This window comes from Argiope bruennichi, chromosome 2, assembly GCF_947563725.1.
Source record: "Argiope bruennichi chromosome 2, qqArgBrue1.1, whole genome shotgun sequence".
Taxonomy (NCBI): domain Eukaryota; kingdom Metazoa; phylum Arthropoda; class Arachnida; order Araneae; family Araneidae; genus Argiope; species Argiope bruennichi.
The window spans coordinates 136,070,611-136,089,411 of record NC_079152.1 but is presented as its reverse complement, the minus strand read 5'-3'; the positions used below and the strand labels follow the sequence as shown (position 1 = coordinate 136,089,411).

Below are 18,801 nucleotides of genomic sequence, written 5' to 3'. Positions count from 1 at the left end.
AATGAACTCTCTGGTGAGTTAAGCAGTATTGGTACATAGTAACATGGCATAGTTAATTGTATTTGTTAGTTTTTAAATGAAAAAAAATATTTAATTAATTGTTATAAAACCTTTATAAAAAGTTCTCCTTACGTTTCAGAGAATTTGAAAGAAAATTTATTTCAATTTAAATAAAAATTTAATTTATAAACAGGGATTAATATATATTTTTCACAAATAATGAAATTTCTTTTGCTCCTTTTTTAAACAAAAAGGTATGCTAATACACACATAGTCCTTATTATCAACTAGCCGGCTTTGGCGACCAGCAGGTTCGCAGATCTTAATCCAAACAATTAACCTTAATAATCTTAATCCAACCAATAAATGTTCGTTAAAATTTTAATAACTAAATATTTTATGCAATTCCTACTTTCATAGCTTCTTAATCAAAATATTTTAAAACTTTAAATTTTCATAGTCATATAATTCACTCATAACATTATATAGGCCTTCAGTCATAACGTAATATGTGTCTAATTTTCTGTTAGCTCCGGTAGAATTTATGCCTTAAATTAATTAAAGTGGAAAGGATTAATCTGCAATTAATATAATAATATTTTTTTACTGAAACAAAGCATTTTTAATAATATGATTGCTGAAAACAGAGTCACTGAACGGTTAAACTTTACGGGCACTAAAGAATATCTTTCTTAATTTATGCAATATCTCAAGAACTTTGTCAACAAAATTTTCTCTGATTCATCATGAGCAGATCGATTAATTAACAATGTTTAATTTTAAATGCATCAAACAGTAAGAAAATAAAACGAATCGTTTAAAATATTCGATTGAAAACAGGTTAAAAAAAAACTACTTAAAAAACGATGTACTTAAAACTATAAGCTTTTTAAATTATATATATATATATATATATATATATATATATATATATATATATATATAGAACATAAATACAATTTAATTACGAAAGCATACAACTAACCTAAAAATAATATAAATCAAGTCCTTATCCATTGATAATAATTGTCAGCAATCAGAACACAATGCACATGCGTCAATTTTCATCGTCAGTTACGGTAACGCAAATGCATGAACTTTTCTATGCCAGTTGGGGTAACGCTATGCAGATTAGAAATTTTTAATTTCCTTTATTCTTTTTTATTTTAATTCAAAAGTACTTCAGAATGAATCTGAAAGATCGATTAATCAGCAATGTTTAATTTTAAATGCCTCAAACATTAAGAAAATAAACAGAATCGTTTGAAATAATCGGCCGAAAAATATTAAAGCTAGCCTCATTAGTGGGGGGGGGGGAACTGAAGCCTTACTCATTTGGCGGTGGGGAAAATGAAAAGATTTTTTTGGCGGGAATGTTAGTTTTTAATTAATAATTAAAATTCTAATTAAAAATTCAAAAAAAGGAAACCCAGGAGGCAGGTGCACATTTCCGACCTCCAAGGTATACATGTACCAAATTTGGTAGCTGTAGGTCAAATGGTCTTTTCTGTAGAGCACCAACACACACACTGAGCTTTATATAAGTATAGATAATCAAAAATATAAATGTTGAAGATCACTTATTTATACAGGAATATACTGGTCAGTGTAGTAATATACAAATCAATATACAAATACAAAATAGAGAGTAAGGCTTTATTTTCATGAATATCACACTCTTCAAGTATTGAGAACAGAAGGATTTCTTCACACAAGTTTTCATTATTTTTCTTTTCAAATCTATCAGTAAATTCTAAAATTAAACAGCATAGACATAGAGGTTTGCATTATTGAATTAAGAATCTTATTGAGCATTGTTGCATTTTCACATGTCACATATTTGCAATTTTATTTTCCATTGAAAGACACTGGTTCTTTGTGAACAATACAAAATACATACACATATAAGGACATGAAAAGAAATACATCAAAATGGTGACTTTAAAACAGAACGTGAACTCAATTTTATTTTGACATAAGTAAATATTAAAATAACTTGAGAAACGTGGGGAAAAAAAAGTATTACTCCAATAAAAATTAATAGAAGTAAAATATATGTCATGCATAATAATAATAATAAATAAATAAATTAACCAGGAAAATTGTTGATACAAAGTTAATGATAATTTTTTTTTTTGAATCAACCACCAAACTCATTGATATTCTCAATTATCTTAATTCTTTCTATCAAAATTATTACTTAAGAGTCTTTTATTACAAATAGAATATAAAATGTGGATAACCTCATAATTATGCTCCACTTCAGATATCTGATCATAAAACAATGAAAAATTCACTGGATTAAAACTAGCTATTTGGCACTCAACTTATTAGTTTTGAAATAAATGTATTCCTTGTCTTCTATCACATTTAAAATTGCAAATATTTATCACATACTTTTAGATAATCATAGACAATATTTTCCAGGAAATAATCTTCCAAATTTAAGATGAATAAATCTAATTATTCAGTAAAAGTCTCAAAATCAGTATCTAATCAATATAAGGAACACAAAAGGCACTATTAAGAAATCCCTACATTTAACTACAAATTTTCACGAATGTTACAAATTACAAACAGTTATAAAATATGGCATTATTTTATTCATTTATTTTATAGATGTGTTTTTTTTTGTACAATTTTAAATAATAAAAATTGTTAATTATCATACACATATATGATAAAGCTACAGTACTGACCGTTAATCAACTTATTCTGAAATGCACTTTTTCCCCCAACCATATTAATCAGTTTCAAAGCAAGATTAGCTCAATTATTTTTTCATGGAATTCTTGAAAACTAAACTCATAAAATGAAATTTAATTAGTCTTCAATAATCTGAAAAACACCATTGGTTTTATAACATAAAGACACATAACTGATACAAAGGAGTTCTGGTTTAATTATTAATTTAACATTTCACAAATATATATATATATATTACTATGAAAACTTTAAAGGTATCTATGCTCTTTGTTGAACTTGATTTTATTAAATATGTTAAAATATTTGTGCCTTTTCTGGATTGAATTGAACAGTTTTTCTGTGTATTAGTATAAGATATCTTACATCATATATAATATATGTATTTATAAACTTTTTATTCAATTTCCTCTGTTCTATCACATTTACTTTCCATCTATATTTGCATGGACTATATTGGTACCGTGAATATTCCAAGGAATTTCATGGAAAAGTTACTTTGCTTTAGGTCAAGTATAACTATGCTATGTATGTTATAGTTTACTTAAAGAATAATTGAATTAAAAAAATCTAATAATTTAGACAAAAAATTTTTTTAATTTTGAATGTAAGTTAATCAATTATTAAGGAGTAGAAAGTTGCAGGATAAATAGAATTGTTAGAATTGCAGGATAAATAGATATTAATAAAACCTCCAAGAAAATAAGAAAGATTATAAGAAAATTTCTGCACATAATAATTTTTTTTTATAGCCAAGATGATTTTGTAAAGCTATAACATTTTTTAAAAATGATCTGTTCTGCAATTGAAACAGTTTACTTTTTAACAAAATTATCTATAATGCAATGTCCATTTCAGATTATTAAGCTAATATTGAGGACTTATGACCACAAATATTTTCTGAGGACAATTAGAAATCAAACAACTTCCAAACTTATGGTTTCATATAGAATCTAACCTAAGTATAACTAAAGAGCAATGCTATTAAAAATTTCAGTGAATAATCAAGAAAAATATGATAAGTTTAAGAATTGATTTGATTACCAAACACTTTATTTAAACTCTTTTAATCATCATTTTAATTCAATCAATCATATAACATACAAAACGTCTTCCAAAAATAATTTTTATTAATGTTAAAAACCATAAATGAGGTTATCAAAATTTTAGGCTCACAGAAGCTTTATAGAATTTAATCATAAAAAATAATAATATTAATAATCATTAATAATAAAAAAGACTTTTCAAAAATCACCTGACTGAGAATATTCCATTAAAATTATTCATAAAACTAATCAATTGTGCATAAGAGACAATAAGTTTAAAAAAAAAAAACTGAAATGCGATTACAAAAGAAATATTTAAAGTTTATTATACGAAACCAGTTTTAAAAAAGGAAACTTGAATACAAAAAAAGTTACATCATAGTACATTTTCCAGTCAAAGAGCTTTTGCTATAAAATGATGGCAAGAAAAATGTAAAAACAACATTAATTATGAAAAAAAAACTTGATTTGTAGTTCAAGTTTGATTTTAAAATAAAAATTTTCTCTGAATATAACTTAAATTCAAACATTTCATCTTTTTGACTAAGGAAAGCATTTTTAAATAAATTTTGTCATTCAGAAAAATTATTTGAAAATAAAAAGAATGCCCAGAAAATTTGGCAAACATGGTTCATATACTAGGGATAGCTTATTCTAATGCAAATGAGAAAAGGAAAAAAAAAAAAGGATGAAAATAAATTAACTAAAAATGAAGGATAGCATAAGAATGGACAAAAGGACAGAAAAGTATGAAAGGTTTTTATAATATATACAAGATAAAGATGTAAATATATACACTAGCACACAAAATATATTTGTTCATAAAATACTTTCCAATAGAATTCCAGATATTTAAAAATTAAATCACTAATAACTATAATAACAAAAACATCTTAATTTCACTTTAACAAAAATTTAACATAATAAATTAATATACAAAGAATTCTAACAGACCAGTCCTAAATTATTCCTATGGGAGCGATGAAGAAAACATAACAGGAATATAAATGAAGGAATTGAAATACTAAGTAGCACTAACTGTAACAAGTTTTAAGGCTTCATTGTAAAGATTCTTAACTTCAACACGAGGTCTATTTTCAAAAAGAGCAGCTCTGTTCTGCATTTCACCTTTCTTGACCCAATGACAATACACACGAAATGCACAACCATCTATCACCTAAATGAAGAGGTGGAAAATTAAAGCAAGCAAAAAAACAAAGAATTACATATAATTGCTTCCTAGCATTTTTACATTTTCTTTTAATTTATAAAGAAAATGAGAAACAACTACACATCCACAAATAAATTCTTGATTTCATTTTTTGAATTAATGTCTTGATTTAAAGCAATATAAAGAGATTTTAAAAATGGATCTCATAATTCTTCACAAAGGTCAAAAGCCAAGGAATAATCTTTCGCACATTAATGATCATGAAATCTGCATTTGTGCCAATCTTGACAACAGGGACCCAAGAAACATATATTGTTGCATATGCAAATAAGACTCTGCAGTCAAAAATAATCTTGCATCTGTTCATTCGACTCACAAGAAAATACTGTGCCCCCTAAGGAGAACTTTTTTTCCCTCCGAAATATGGCAAATCATGTGCAAAACAACATATTACATTTCATCTGTCATAAAAATGTGAGCGATTTTGCTTTTAAAATAACCAAAATACCAGGACAGATAAATTTAACTGGAATCCAGTTGTTAAATTAGAAGTAATCTTTCTCCTATAGAATTTTTTAATAACTAGATTTTGTTTAAGAATGAACACACATAATTCTTACCTTTCTTAAAGTCTTTAGACGATAAGGATCCATTTTTGCAATATCAATTGATAATGGTTCAGGAGTATATTTCAATCTTTTTAAACGAATCATAGCTCGTACACAAAGGATACCAAACTGAAAAAATGATGTAGAAAAAATTGTCAATGGTCTTTTAAGTTTTCTTTCAAATTAGTAAGCAAACTAACAAAAATTTTCTGCATTAAACTCAATTATATATCTCATTAATGAATTTCTTAATGTCCTAAGTGAGTTAATGGATTTTAAAATAACTGCTAACATAATCACTCATATTAGTTAAATGTCATGCTACTGGAAAAGTAGCAGAAAATATTTAACTATTACTAATTATATTAAACTAATACTATACAAAAATATTAAACTAATACTATCTATTGCAAAAAAAAAAGCATACATTTTTTTTTAAATATCATTTTTTTTTATCCACTGCTTGTAAAATATTGATAGAAAATTATCAAAATCTAACTAAATACATCAACAATACTACAACAAAACAGATTCAGAAACTTGCTTTTTTTTAAACTAACAATTAACACTACAATGGAAAAATAAAAATGATAAAAATGTCATACTGAAATAAAGATGTAGCAAAGCAGAACTTCAGACTTGTAAATACACATATATTCATAGCATTCATATAAATAGAGAAAAAAATTTCAATAAAAATGTACCAAATATATATATTTAATTAAAAAGGTAGAAAATACATATATCTGTCACAAGGATTATTTTGAAACAGAAACAATAATTATATGAAATTTTTCTAAGCCAATAATTGCAATGTTTCATTTAAACTTTCAAATTTTAAAAAATTATCTTAACAAGGAGAGAGTATAAAGTTGAAAATTCAGTTCGGGATGGGATTTAAGGCAGTGTACATATAGAATATTCATTCATGAAAATATTAAAGCACAATAACAAATAAATTTCTAGAAAATGGCCATCACACTTTCTGTATAGCTTACATAATAATGATGTGTCGCCGTTGTCATGGCGCGGATAGCATAGTGATTAAAAAAGATGCTAGCATAGCATTCCGGAGACACTTCAATTCTTCGCTAGCAATGTTTGCTTTAAAAAAAAACAATTCTAATTTATTTGAAATTAATTTAACAGTTTCAATTAATATGTCTTTCATTTTTTTTATGCAAAAATAAATATTTACTTCCCTAATTCTTGGATTATAACTTAATTGAATGAATGAGAATTTTTAAATATTCAGAATTACTTCAATTAAATTAACGTTTTAAAGATGATTTTATTAATATGAAATAAATTTTCATATGGGAAAAATAAATGTATTTTCTCTTAATACTTGAATTATAATTTAAAAAAAAATTTAATATATAAAAGTGTTTTTCTTTTAAAAATTGAAATAAAATTACAGTTTTAATTAATATTGAACTCTTTTTATCAATTAAAAATGAATTTTAAAAAATAAATGTTCCATAAAAATAAATATTAATACTTGAATTATAATTTTATTTTAAAAAAGGAAAAATCATTATATATACACTGAGTGGCCAAATTATTATGACCTCAATACCTCCCCTTGGACCACTTTTAGCCCTTAATACTGCTCGCATTCTTTTTGGCATAAATTCTGTGAGATGTTGATAGGTGGTAAGGGGAATTTGACCCCATATCCAATGAACTGCACTTTCCAGTTCCTTCAGATTGGATGGCACTGGATTCAGTTGCTTGACAAACCATTCGATCTCATCCCACAAATTCTCAGTTGGATTGAGATCTGGTGGTTGTGCTGGCCAACGAAGGCAGGTAAAGTCAGTGTCATGTTCTTCGAACCATTTGATGACAATAAAAACTGTATGACAAGGAGCATTGTCTTGTTGAAAGTATCCATCCCCAGCAGAGTACACCATTAACATAACAAGATGTACTTGACCTGCAAGAACACTTAAATACCCTTGGGCATTCAGACGCTGTTCCACAGTAATCAAAGGACTCATGTAATGCCAAGAAAACATCCCCCAAACCATAATATTGTCATCGTCAGCTTGAAGTGTTGTGGCAATGCAGTTGGGGGTCCATGCTTTTGTGCTGTTTTCGCCATATAATACGAACCCTGTCATCTGCATGGTGTAATTGAAAACGTGATTCATCAGACCACATGACCCTTTTCCAATCATCTACTGTCCAATCCATGGAGATGTCTGCTCTTGTTCAAGGCAGACAGCAGAGGCTTTCGAATAGTATAGCTCCCATAGTCTATATGGTGTAACATGCAACGCACAGTTCGTTCAGAGACGTTCACAGTTGCTCCTTCAGTAGCCTGTGATGACCACAAGCCTGAAGTTGAAACCCGGTTTTCTGCCTGGAAGTCCACTCTCTTTACACATTAATAACTGCTGCTCTTGAACACTTCACAAGAGCAGCCGTTTTCCTGATAGTGGTTCCGACGCTTCGAGCGCATACAATCCTCCCACGTTCAAATTCAGTTAAGTCATGGTTTTTGGCCATATCTCCGCGCGTAACACAGTGCAATTGATGGTTCACTTTCTTTGCATTCCCTTTTTGTAGCTATCCGCCCTCTAGCGGCAATACTGTAACACAATAACTTATTTTGCTTAAAATTGTCAGGTGGTCATAATAATTTGGCCACTCAGTGTATAACTTAAATGACAAAGATTAATTAAATTAGACATTATAAAAATATTTCATAATTTTTTTATTAAATACAAGAAACAGAATAATAGTTATCATAAAAAACATTTCAAACAAGATGGATATATTTTGACATCTTGCAAAATTCATAAATAATAATTATTCACAAGAGAAAAATTAAAGGAATCGATAAAAAAATTTCATTTATCTTTGAAAAATATTTGTTTTTCTTCACAAAATCGGACAGCGCACAAAGTATATTGTATGTTACTAAAACTTTTGAACCATCTTCCTATGCTTTCCATAACTTAACACTTGCTTTCTACTTTTTCTTTTAGATTATTATTTATAATGTTTGCCGATATAATTTTATTTATTTCAGCTGCTCCCTTTAATTCTCGATGCAAATACGGCTTAATTGAGTTATAATAAATAATTTATCTTCATTAAAATCCAAAAAATTTAAAACTTTTAATGATTTTAAGATAAAAATAGTTATTTTGTTGTTGCTGTGTATGGAAATGCAAAAAGTGAGGGAAAAAAGTCTCAGATATTGTCAAAGGTCTGGAGGACCACTGCCGCCAGCTTTGGTGCTTCAGGACTGTAAAGGATCTCCCGAAGTGGATCCATTAGCGGCAACCAGCCAAGTTTTAAGATATCTGCAGTAATAGATAGTCACTCGAAGATGTATCTTGGTGTGAGCTGAGTTTTTGGGCAGTTCTTGCAGTAAATATAGGTTCTTGTCCTATCAGAGAGGATCTTCATTCTCTTATAGTGATTTGTTCTTAATCTAGCCAGTATAGTTGTTATATTTCTGGGGAAATCAAAGTCCGTGATTAAAGGCTTTCTAGAGGGCTGATTTATAAGTCTACATCTGGGCACAGTGTTCGCATCTGCAAGTGTGATGGTGGATTGCATTCCCAGGTGGTGGATAGGAGAATACCGCTCCACAGGTTTATCATTGGGCGATAGGAGGGAAATAAAACAACTCCCACGGGCCAACAAGTAGAAGTCCAATCTCTCTGAGGTAATGGCAAACCTCTTTCTATGGATACGGGCCACTGGCAAGAAATATGTTATGAGGACCTTGATTTGAATAGTTATTTTGAAATATTTTTTTAATTAAAATTATATTTATAATTATTTTAAACTAAAAAATTAAATTATAGCTATAATATAAGAACAATATACATGGACATAATTATTTTTCTTTTAAAAAATAAGTTATAACTTATGCATAAAGAGAAAATACATTAATTTTTTTTCCGTATAAAAATGAGTATTATATTGATTGAAACCATCATTAAATTGTTAATTTAAGTAATTCTGAATATTTAAAAAAATGCATTCATACTCATAATTGTTTTTCTTCCCAAAATTAAAAACATTAATTGAAACTCTTTGTAAATTGTTTGATTAATTTGAAATCAATTAGGAAAAAAAAAAAAAAAAAAAAAAGTGAAAAATGCTAGCCCAGAATCGAACTTGGGTTTCTTGAATTCTACGCCAGCATCTTAACCACTATACTATTCGCACATCGGAGCCACATATTGGTATAAAAGCTATGCAGAAAGTTTGAGGACTTTTCTCGAAATTGACTGGCTATTGTGCTTTAAAATTTTCATCAGTAAACATTCTAAAATATATACTAGCATTATACTAAATCTCATCCCAAACTGAATTTTCGACCTAATGCCTTCCCCAAGTAGTACATAAGGTTATTCAAGGCTACTATTAAAAAGAGAGATCTATGAAGAAAAAAAAGAGAAACATTATGGGTAATTTTTCTAATCAGGTATAGAACACACCTAAACAAAATAATAGCATTTTAATTCAAGGTAATATAAAATATATGAAGAAAATTCTGTAGTCACCATAGTAATGACGTGTATGGAAAAAGAATAGTTTGCACAAAAAAGAAAAAAATATTGACGAATAGATTTTGTGCCATTCATTAAAAATCATTACTAATTAATAGAAAAAAAAATTAGCTTTTGTGTAGTTTTTAAAAATTAATTCAAGTGATATTTTCATTAACTTTAAATAAAAAGCATTTCAAAAAATAATGTAGATTTTGAGTGGTGTGATAATTTATGTAAAAGATATTTTTATACAGAAAATACAAGGAAAAAAATATTTTAATTATGAGCAATGCTGGGTATATCAGCTAACAATAAATAAAATCACATTTCCCTAATAAATAAAATTTGAAAGTCCAATTATTGCACATTAATTAATAAAACAGTCAAAAGAAATAAAATTTTTCTAAAGAATGGAGAAATAGAATTTTTGTTTTATAAAAAAGTTAACATAAAAAAAATTTAACATACCTGACAATATCTATTGAAAGGGAGAAACAATCCTATGTTTATGTTTCAAATTATGTTCTTAAACAGAAAATACCACTTCTACTTATTTTCAAATAATGATAGATAATAATAAGAATTTCAGGCTGGAAGCGAAAGGAAAAGTTTTCTTTCATTAAGCCATTCTGGCAAAGAAACAGAAAAGTGCTTTGCTTTCTTTTCAAATAACTAAAAAATAAGGTTCATGGCCTCCCTCAACTACCTGTGGAGATATTTTGCTTATTAATTCATAGGTAATAATAAATTATCTATTATGGTATTATGCTTATTCACTACAGCTCATAAACGATATGACTGAACAAAGCTGAAAAGTGAATCAATGAACCAAGAGATATAAGCAAAGAAGATTAATAGAAAGAGGAGAAAGAATGAAACCCCAATTGTTCACAGGTTGTACTTGGACAAGTGTATGAGGAAAAGAAATTCCACTGGAAGCATTTGAAGAAAATATAGGAGAGAGAGAGAGAGAGAAAGCTACATTTTCTCTAAAAAAACTTAATAAATTATAGCTATTATCAATTTACAAAAGTAATATTCAATAAAGAAATAAATTTAAAATTCTTCATATCCATAAAGACACACTTACTTGAAATGTTTTACGGGCATTAAAAACTCTTCCTTTTGCAACCTTAAAAAGAGAAACAGTGATTACACTTAAAAATAAATAAAAGGATTTAATGTTAAAAAATTAACAGCTAATTTTATTCATTCAATCATTATTTGCCTTTATTTCCTATTTTTTCTGTATTGATAAAACAATTAATGCCTTTTTGAAGCAATATGATGACTGTTTAGGGATAAGTATTTCAATTTTGAATTGTCATTAGAAAAGGGGAATGGCAATAAGCTGGACCAATCTCCAAATTTCTGCACTACATGAACAGTAGGAAGAAATTTGGTCCTCAATAGATTTAACATACTTCAAGATTATGTACATAGAAGATCTTCCATGGAATTAAATCTTGAATTCCAGCCTCAAAACTAGATTACGATACAAAGATGTCACAAACATGATTAACTTCTCAAAAAATGTTTTAAAAAAAGACTCTCAAAATATTTTAAATAAATATCAGAGTTATATGCAGAGTTATAATAAAATTCTGTTGAGAGGAAAACCTAAAGTGAATTTCATTAATTAGGAATAATTGCATTATGTGATCAGAGTTCATTAAATTTATAAGAAATGCAAACTACTAATGAAAAAAGTACAAAATTTAAACACATGTATAACTAAACTATAGTTTTGTATTTTAAATCTATAATTACTACTATTTTAATTTTTTTAGCAATAAGTGAGAGATATCTGTAAATACTGATTGATTTATATAATCATATTTCCTCAAAGCATTTACTTACTTTGTAGATTACATTTAGTATCCAAAAATTGAGATACCAAATGTATTCTACAAAATAAACTTTATTCATTAATTTAATAAAGATATTTTATACTTAGATTTCAACAGTTAATATTTATTAAATATGAATATTAATGATAAATTTCCATTGGTTTTAATTCAATCACTGACATCAATACAACAGTTAAAAACGCAAATACACACCACACTTAACAACATGTAATAATAACAAAACACTTACAACAATTTTAAAGAAGTCATGCTGCAGAGCTTGTGAAGCTGTTATCCTCTTTTTTGGATCAAGAATTAAAAGCCTCCTAATCTAAAAATGTGAATGAAAGTTCATTATAATTCAGAAAGACATACTTAAATAATATAAAAATTGAGTCACATATCTATGTACTAAGTCACAGATTATTTAGTGTTTATTTTTATTAATTTATTTATGGTATTTAAATACTTTACGTAATCTTCTCATTAATCCAATTATTATATTGATAAGAATCACAGAAGAAATATTCTAATAATTAAAATGACAATAATAATTAATACATTACTTTATATTTGAACTTAAGAACTATTTGTTTTCAAAAAAATTCTTAAGTCCATTAATCTTAAAAAATTTATAAATGAGTTTTCAATGGAGAAGTTGATGTTGTTAACAAACTACATAATTTGTATACGGACTAACTTATGATAACCATGCTTATAAATATTTACCACAGAATTTAAATTTAAAAATATGAAATATTTGTTAAAAGCAATAATAATAATAAATAAATAAATAAACAACAATGATGAAAGAAAAATAGGAAGTAAACCATTTGTCAAAAGAAGACATAGATAAATATGGGGAGCCAAAATCCTGTTAGAAGTATTAAGGCCAATATTATGAAATGAATATTCTACATTCCAATTCATTGTTTCAAAAAGCTATATGGATGTTTTCATAAATTTCTTATTTGATAGAAATTTATTATTTCCTAGTTGACATAGAATTCCTTGTAACAAAAAATAATATAAATAAGAGAAGCAACCTAGTTTCTATGACTTCCATATGGCTGCTATACTTTACCTCATTTTTTTTAATAATAAAAACTCCGGAATGCTCACAACTTGGATGCTTTAATCTTTACACAAACAAAAGAGTGCTATCTGATAAATTAAATAGGAATGCTAGTTCATACTGATAATATATCTGTTGTTTCATATTGGTGGTTTAAGCATCCGTGTGGTTTATACTAAATGTCATCAAACCATAAAAGAAGCACTTATTCAACACCACCAATTTACCTATTTCTCAAGATCCTTAAGTGATGAACTGAAACAAAGTGCAGATATAACCATCTTAAAAAAAGTTTTATTTACTCAACCAGAATACATATTTATTATTTACTTACTGATAAAATATTATAAATCAATTAATGAGATATGCATAACATTTTTTTCTGTAAGGACAAGAAAAATGCAACAATCATTTTTCTGCAAGTTTCATGTATCTAAAATTAACTTTAGTGCTAAAGATTATATAGGACTTACAGAATGGCAACAATGTGGAATAATAAAATTATCTTTGATACATTTACTCAAATAAGATTTGACCTTTGCAAAGAAGAAGAATTGCCCTTTCTTCATGATTTTGTTTTGTGATGAGTGAAACAACCACTGAGCATTTTAATAAACTATGTAGAAATTCTGCCTCAGGGTGGTTACACAACAGAGCAAAAATTTTCTACAAGGCAATCATGTTCAGTTTCAGTACTAAAGCAAATATAAAACAAGTAGAAAAAATAAGTAGATGAAATTAATGCCCTAAAGTAGTGTAGATGGGATAGAGATGGACTAATTTGAATATGCAACTACCTCCATATGATTATTAGCTTCTAAAAGTAAGTAAAAAGTTGCATGCACTTATAATTTCAAAAACACTTATTTAGTATTTTATGGCATAATAAATTGTTAAGAATGAAAGGAATTGTTAATTTTAGGTGGTCAGTGAATAAATAATGTAATAAGTTATTCACTGTCATCAAAACTATACTAAAGTAATAAATTAATTGCCATCAAAACTATAATGATAAAATATATAAAATATTTTTGGATGTGAATATTTGGGCTATTGTAGGGAATCGAATATTTTGAAAATATTCAACAATTCTATGCTAATCACTACACAAATTTTGACGATATTTTTTTTTAATTTATATATTACCCTAATAATAATCTAAAACTCAATGGAAAAGAAGAGTTTAATCTGTAATATTCCAATTCAAAATGCATATATAAAATGATTTTTAATTTTGAATGTTTTTGAGTTAAAGAATTATGATTTTCATCCATATATATAACTTATCCTCATGTTCATATAACTAATAATTGTAATGCAATCACACATTTTAATATTAATAAGAGTTAAATCTTCAAAATATAAGCAAAACAGATCATATACATCTAAATGAATCAAATACACACCCAGATAAAATGAATTTAATATCCAGATATTTATTTTTTTCATATAAGTTTACATAATATGTTATTTGGTACTTCCATATTTTCAAATAAAATTCGTCAGTCACTTTATAGTGGAATTGTATCATTAACAATTAACAACTGAATGCTGTATGCATTCAAGATGTCCAATATTCAATCACAGGAAAAAAGTTTTTAATCAATAAATAAATTAATATGAAAGAAACAGATAAATGAGGTAATTTTTAAATATCTAAAATATAATATTGATGAAAAGTCAGCTATTTGACATATTAAAAAAAAGATTATTATATCTGCCAGAAACTTAAATGAACATCTAAATGGAAAAAAAAAGGAATATACAGAAAATAAAGTTTTGAAATAAATTTAATTAAAAAATTTAATACATAATTTTTAAGTATATCCAAGATAAGGGAATTGAACCAATCCATAACAGATATGTAATAAGTAACTAATATATAGAAAAACTAAATATAAAAATGAAACTTGTATAAAATTTTAAAGCAACATTCTTACCAAATCTTTGGGCAATTCTGTAATATCATCCCATTCAGGACTACAAAATTCATATTTACATTCCATTATATTTCTTAACATTATCATTTGTTTCCTATGCCAGAAAGGTGGAAAACCAACAAGGCTAGGGGAGAAAAAGTAAATTATTATGCAATCATAATTAACAAATAATCTTGCACTTGTATATGACATGTTGTAAATAAATAATTAAAAGATAATTTGGATATCACTAAAAAAAGGTAAGTATTTTTTGTATAAGAAACTCCTTAAGTAAATTAGTACACAGACATGCACAATTTATTTAATTTGTATATATTTTATATTTATAAATTATTGATATGAACAATAGAATATAAAAAGAAACAGCAAAGAAACTTAGCTTGAATTTTAACACAAATTATATGCCACATAATTTTGAAAATATTAAGGCTCTTTAATTATGATTAATGATATTTTGTAATTTGAAATCTATATCTCATTCACAGTAAACTATTATACCACAAGAAAATAGAAAAACAAATACCAAAGTTTATATGAATTAATTTTCATTTAATTAAATATCTGAATATATATTTTGTTTCATTTTTATTCACATTATTTTTATTCTACAAATTCCATTTGATTCTTTAAAAATAAAGGCTAATATCTATTTTTTTAAATTTTATTTAAAAAACATGTTGTACAAATAACAGGAAAAGTAAACAATAATTTGGAAATTAAAATTCTAAGTATAATTTTGACAGTAACTCAACAAAACTCTCTTTTTAATTTTTAGATTTTATTACAAAATTTCAAAAGCTATATTGATATAAAAATATTTTTAAAAAAATTATACACTTACAGAGTATACATGATAACACCACATGCCCATCTAAAATATAAAGACAAATTATTTTAAAATGTACAGCATTCTAAAAATATTAATACATTCAATAATGGCTTAAAAATAAATAAAATTATTAATTAAACTGATGTTAAATGCTATAAACTAAAAAATATCACTATTTTACTATTAATAGGCATTAAATTATATTAAATATATATTGTATATTATTATATTGAAACAAAATTCATGAAAAGTATTATCAATTTTAGTAATAAAATAGTTTAATAGTAATGCATATTGCTAATAATAGATATACTATTGTGAAAATGATATTAAAAAAATGGGTTAAAGTGATAAACTATCATTAATTATACAAACATGTCAACTTCTTTTCCATAACCTTCGGCATTTTCATACATAGAAGACTTCAATAATTCAGGAGCTAAATATCCAGGAGTACCACATAATTCTGAAAGTAAATTACTTTAAAAAATTATCATTTTATCAAAAAAATACTAATTCTATAAAAAAATACTTCAAAAAATGACATGCATACTAAGCATGCTATAAAACTATACATATACTCACTAGAAATAATAAAAAAATGTTAAGTTTTGTCTCAATATATTCGAAATAATAGAGCAGATTAACCTATTTTTTTAATCATAAAATTCAATGTTAGAAAAAATGTCTATTATAAATAGTTTATAAAGAAAATCTATGTTGTAGCAAATAATACACTATCAGAAATCTAGAAATAAAAATAGATTCCAAGAAATATCAAATTATAATAAAAGCATAACTTATATTTTAAAAGTACTTACCATATAATTTTTCATCATCAGAAATAACTTGAGCAAAGCCAAAATCAGTAAGTTTAATATTAAAAGAATCATCAAGTAAAATGTTTTCAGGCTGCAGAAACAAAAAAATAACATAAAATTTTAATAACAAATTATTACATTAAAAAAAAATCTGTATGTTCTAGGCCTTCTTTTAACAAACAGAATAAATATTTCATTTATAGCACATTTATTATTAATGTACCCTCCAACATTGATTAATCAGTTATCACCAGCACTTCTTACAGATATTTTACATTTAACCTAGCATCAATAAATTATTGAAGAATAGATATTTCCAAAGAATTTTAAGTAGTTAAAACAAATATTTCAATTATTATTCAAGGTTATTTAATAGACCTTTATTTTTGACTAAATATATAGGTGAAATATTTTTTGAAAAAATGACATATGATTTTGTTTATTAAACTAATTACTTGTTAGACATTTACAATTCCCCCCCCCCATTCAATAGCAAATAATTTTCCTTTTTTTTTTTTTTTTTTTAATCATCATTGTTAAGTTTAAAATCATAATAAACTCGCATACATTTTTGTAATGAGAAGGGACTCCAGTGTTTTTGTATTCATGATGAAATAAGATTCTTTCTCTCCCTCTCTAACTAATCTAAACATTCTTTCACTGACAGGCATTGCTGAGTGAGGTTCTTAGGAAGAAGTTTTATTTTGTGGTGTTTTTTGTAGTTTTTGATATAAATCCATCTTCCTGTAGCTATTCATAATTTTTCACTATATATACGTAATTCCATAGTTTTCATTTAATTTCCATTGCAATTACAGAAATTCTGTAGATGTTGAAGGGTATGTATTAAATCATTTCTAATCATTTTGGTAAAATAATAAAAAAATTAAGTTTTATAAACTACTAGATTTTAAAAACTACAGTTATTTTGCATGCATTCCTAGATCACATAACTCGTAATTTAACAAAATAATTTACATAAAGACAACAGCAAAACAACTTAAAGGAAAATGTAGATTTCAAAATGTTTTAATTTGAAAGGGAATATTCATTGCATTCTCTTCAAAATTACAGTTCTTATTCTCTTTACATTTTCTTCATTTTATTTCATTCTACTCTTTTTTTATAATGCAACAAAAACTTAGATCTAAATATTTACCTTCAAATCTCGATGCACTACATTTTTAGAATGAATGAATTCTACACATTCAAATAACTGCTTCATTAGAGTTCTGGAAGAGAAAAAAAAATTTTTAGTAACTTTCAAAAGCACTACCAAAGTTTAAAAAAATATCCTTAACCTTTTATTTAGTTCAAGTAATTAGTCATAAAAAGGAGTACTTAAATAAAATAAATGAAGTAATTAAGCAAAATATTCAACTGAATAAGCAAACAATTTTTACAACAAAAATTAAATATCTAAAATAGAAAAAAAAAAAATCGAAAATGTCAAATTATTGCATTTGAGATTAAAAAAATAATTTTTTTTCAAGGTAACCCAGTAGTTTCCTTAATTTGAATGTGCATTTATAAGACATTATTTATAATTACAGATAGTTTATATCAACAAAATGACATTAAAAATCAAGCTTTCATTTAATTAAATGGATAAGTATTACAAACTGAAAAATAAATTTAATACAAAGTTGAAACAGTAAGCAACATACTTAGTCTTTTTCTCAGACAAGGCAACAACATTTGTAAGGTAATCAAAAAGTTCCCCATTTTTACATCTAAAAATAAACAGTATTTTTATTTTAATAAATAAAGTATAAAATGGATAGTCTATTAAAATATTATATATAAGGATATTGCACTATTATATATAATTCAACTAAGTATGTAAATTAAAAATTTACTCACATTTCAAATACAAGAAAAATGAATGTTGATGATTCAAAAACATCATGAAGCTCAACTAAAATAATAAAAAAAAAAGTTATAAACATTCATTGTTTTATTTTTATTAAGTGATAAATTTAAAATATTAAATTAAACATTAAATATATATCTTGAAAAAAATGCAATGTAAAATAAATATGTTGGTAGAAGTTGTATTTATTTTACAAAATGACAAAATGAGTATTCATTACAATTTAGATAATTAAAAAAACTAGACAATACAAATTATAAAAATGACTAACAATAATTAAACCTATACAGCTACATAATTATGTGCATATTTATAATAATTATAGATACAAAGAGAAAAAAATTAGCAACAATCTCTTTGATTAT

General features: G+C 25.7%; 1 protein-coding gene across 3 annotated transcripts in view; it reads right to left on the bottom strand.

Moving 5' to 3' along the window:
• Window positions 1-1,642: 1,642 nt before the first annotated feature.
• The window catches only part of LOC129955539 (phosphorylase b kinase gamma catalytic chain, liver/testis isoform-like), a 28,232-nt gene continuing 11,073 nt past the window's right edge, over window positions 1,643-18,801 (bottom strand). For all 3 annotated transcript variants that reach the window (XM_056068234.1, XM_056068232.1, XM_056068233.1), the window contains exons 5-15: window positions 18,427-18,481; window positions 18,231-18,296; window positions 17,723-17,795; window positions 16,564-16,654; window positions 16,118-16,208; window positions 15,755-15,784; window positions 14,914-15,037; window positions 12,149-12,229; window positions 11,139-11,180; window positions 5,541-5,657; window positions 1,643-4,926 (exon numbers count right to left, since the gene is read on the bottom strand). In XM_056068234.1, coding sequence (XP_055924209.1) covers window positions 4,774-4,926; window positions 5,541-5,657; window positions 11,139-11,180; window positions 12,149-12,229; window positions 14,914-15,037; window positions 15,755-15,784; window positions 16,118-16,208; window positions 16,564-16,654; window positions 17,723-17,795; window positions 18,231-18,296; window positions 18,427-18,481 — 923 coding nt within the window. In that variant the 3' untranslated portion in view covers window positions 1,643-4,773. The remainder of the gene's footprint in view (window positions 4,927-5,540; window positions 5,658-11,138; window positions 11,181-12,148; window positions 12,230-14,913; window positions 15,038-15,754; window positions 15,785-16,117; window positions 16,209-16,563; window positions 16,655-17,722; window positions 17,796-18,230; window positions 18,297-18,426; window positions 18,482-18,801) is intronic.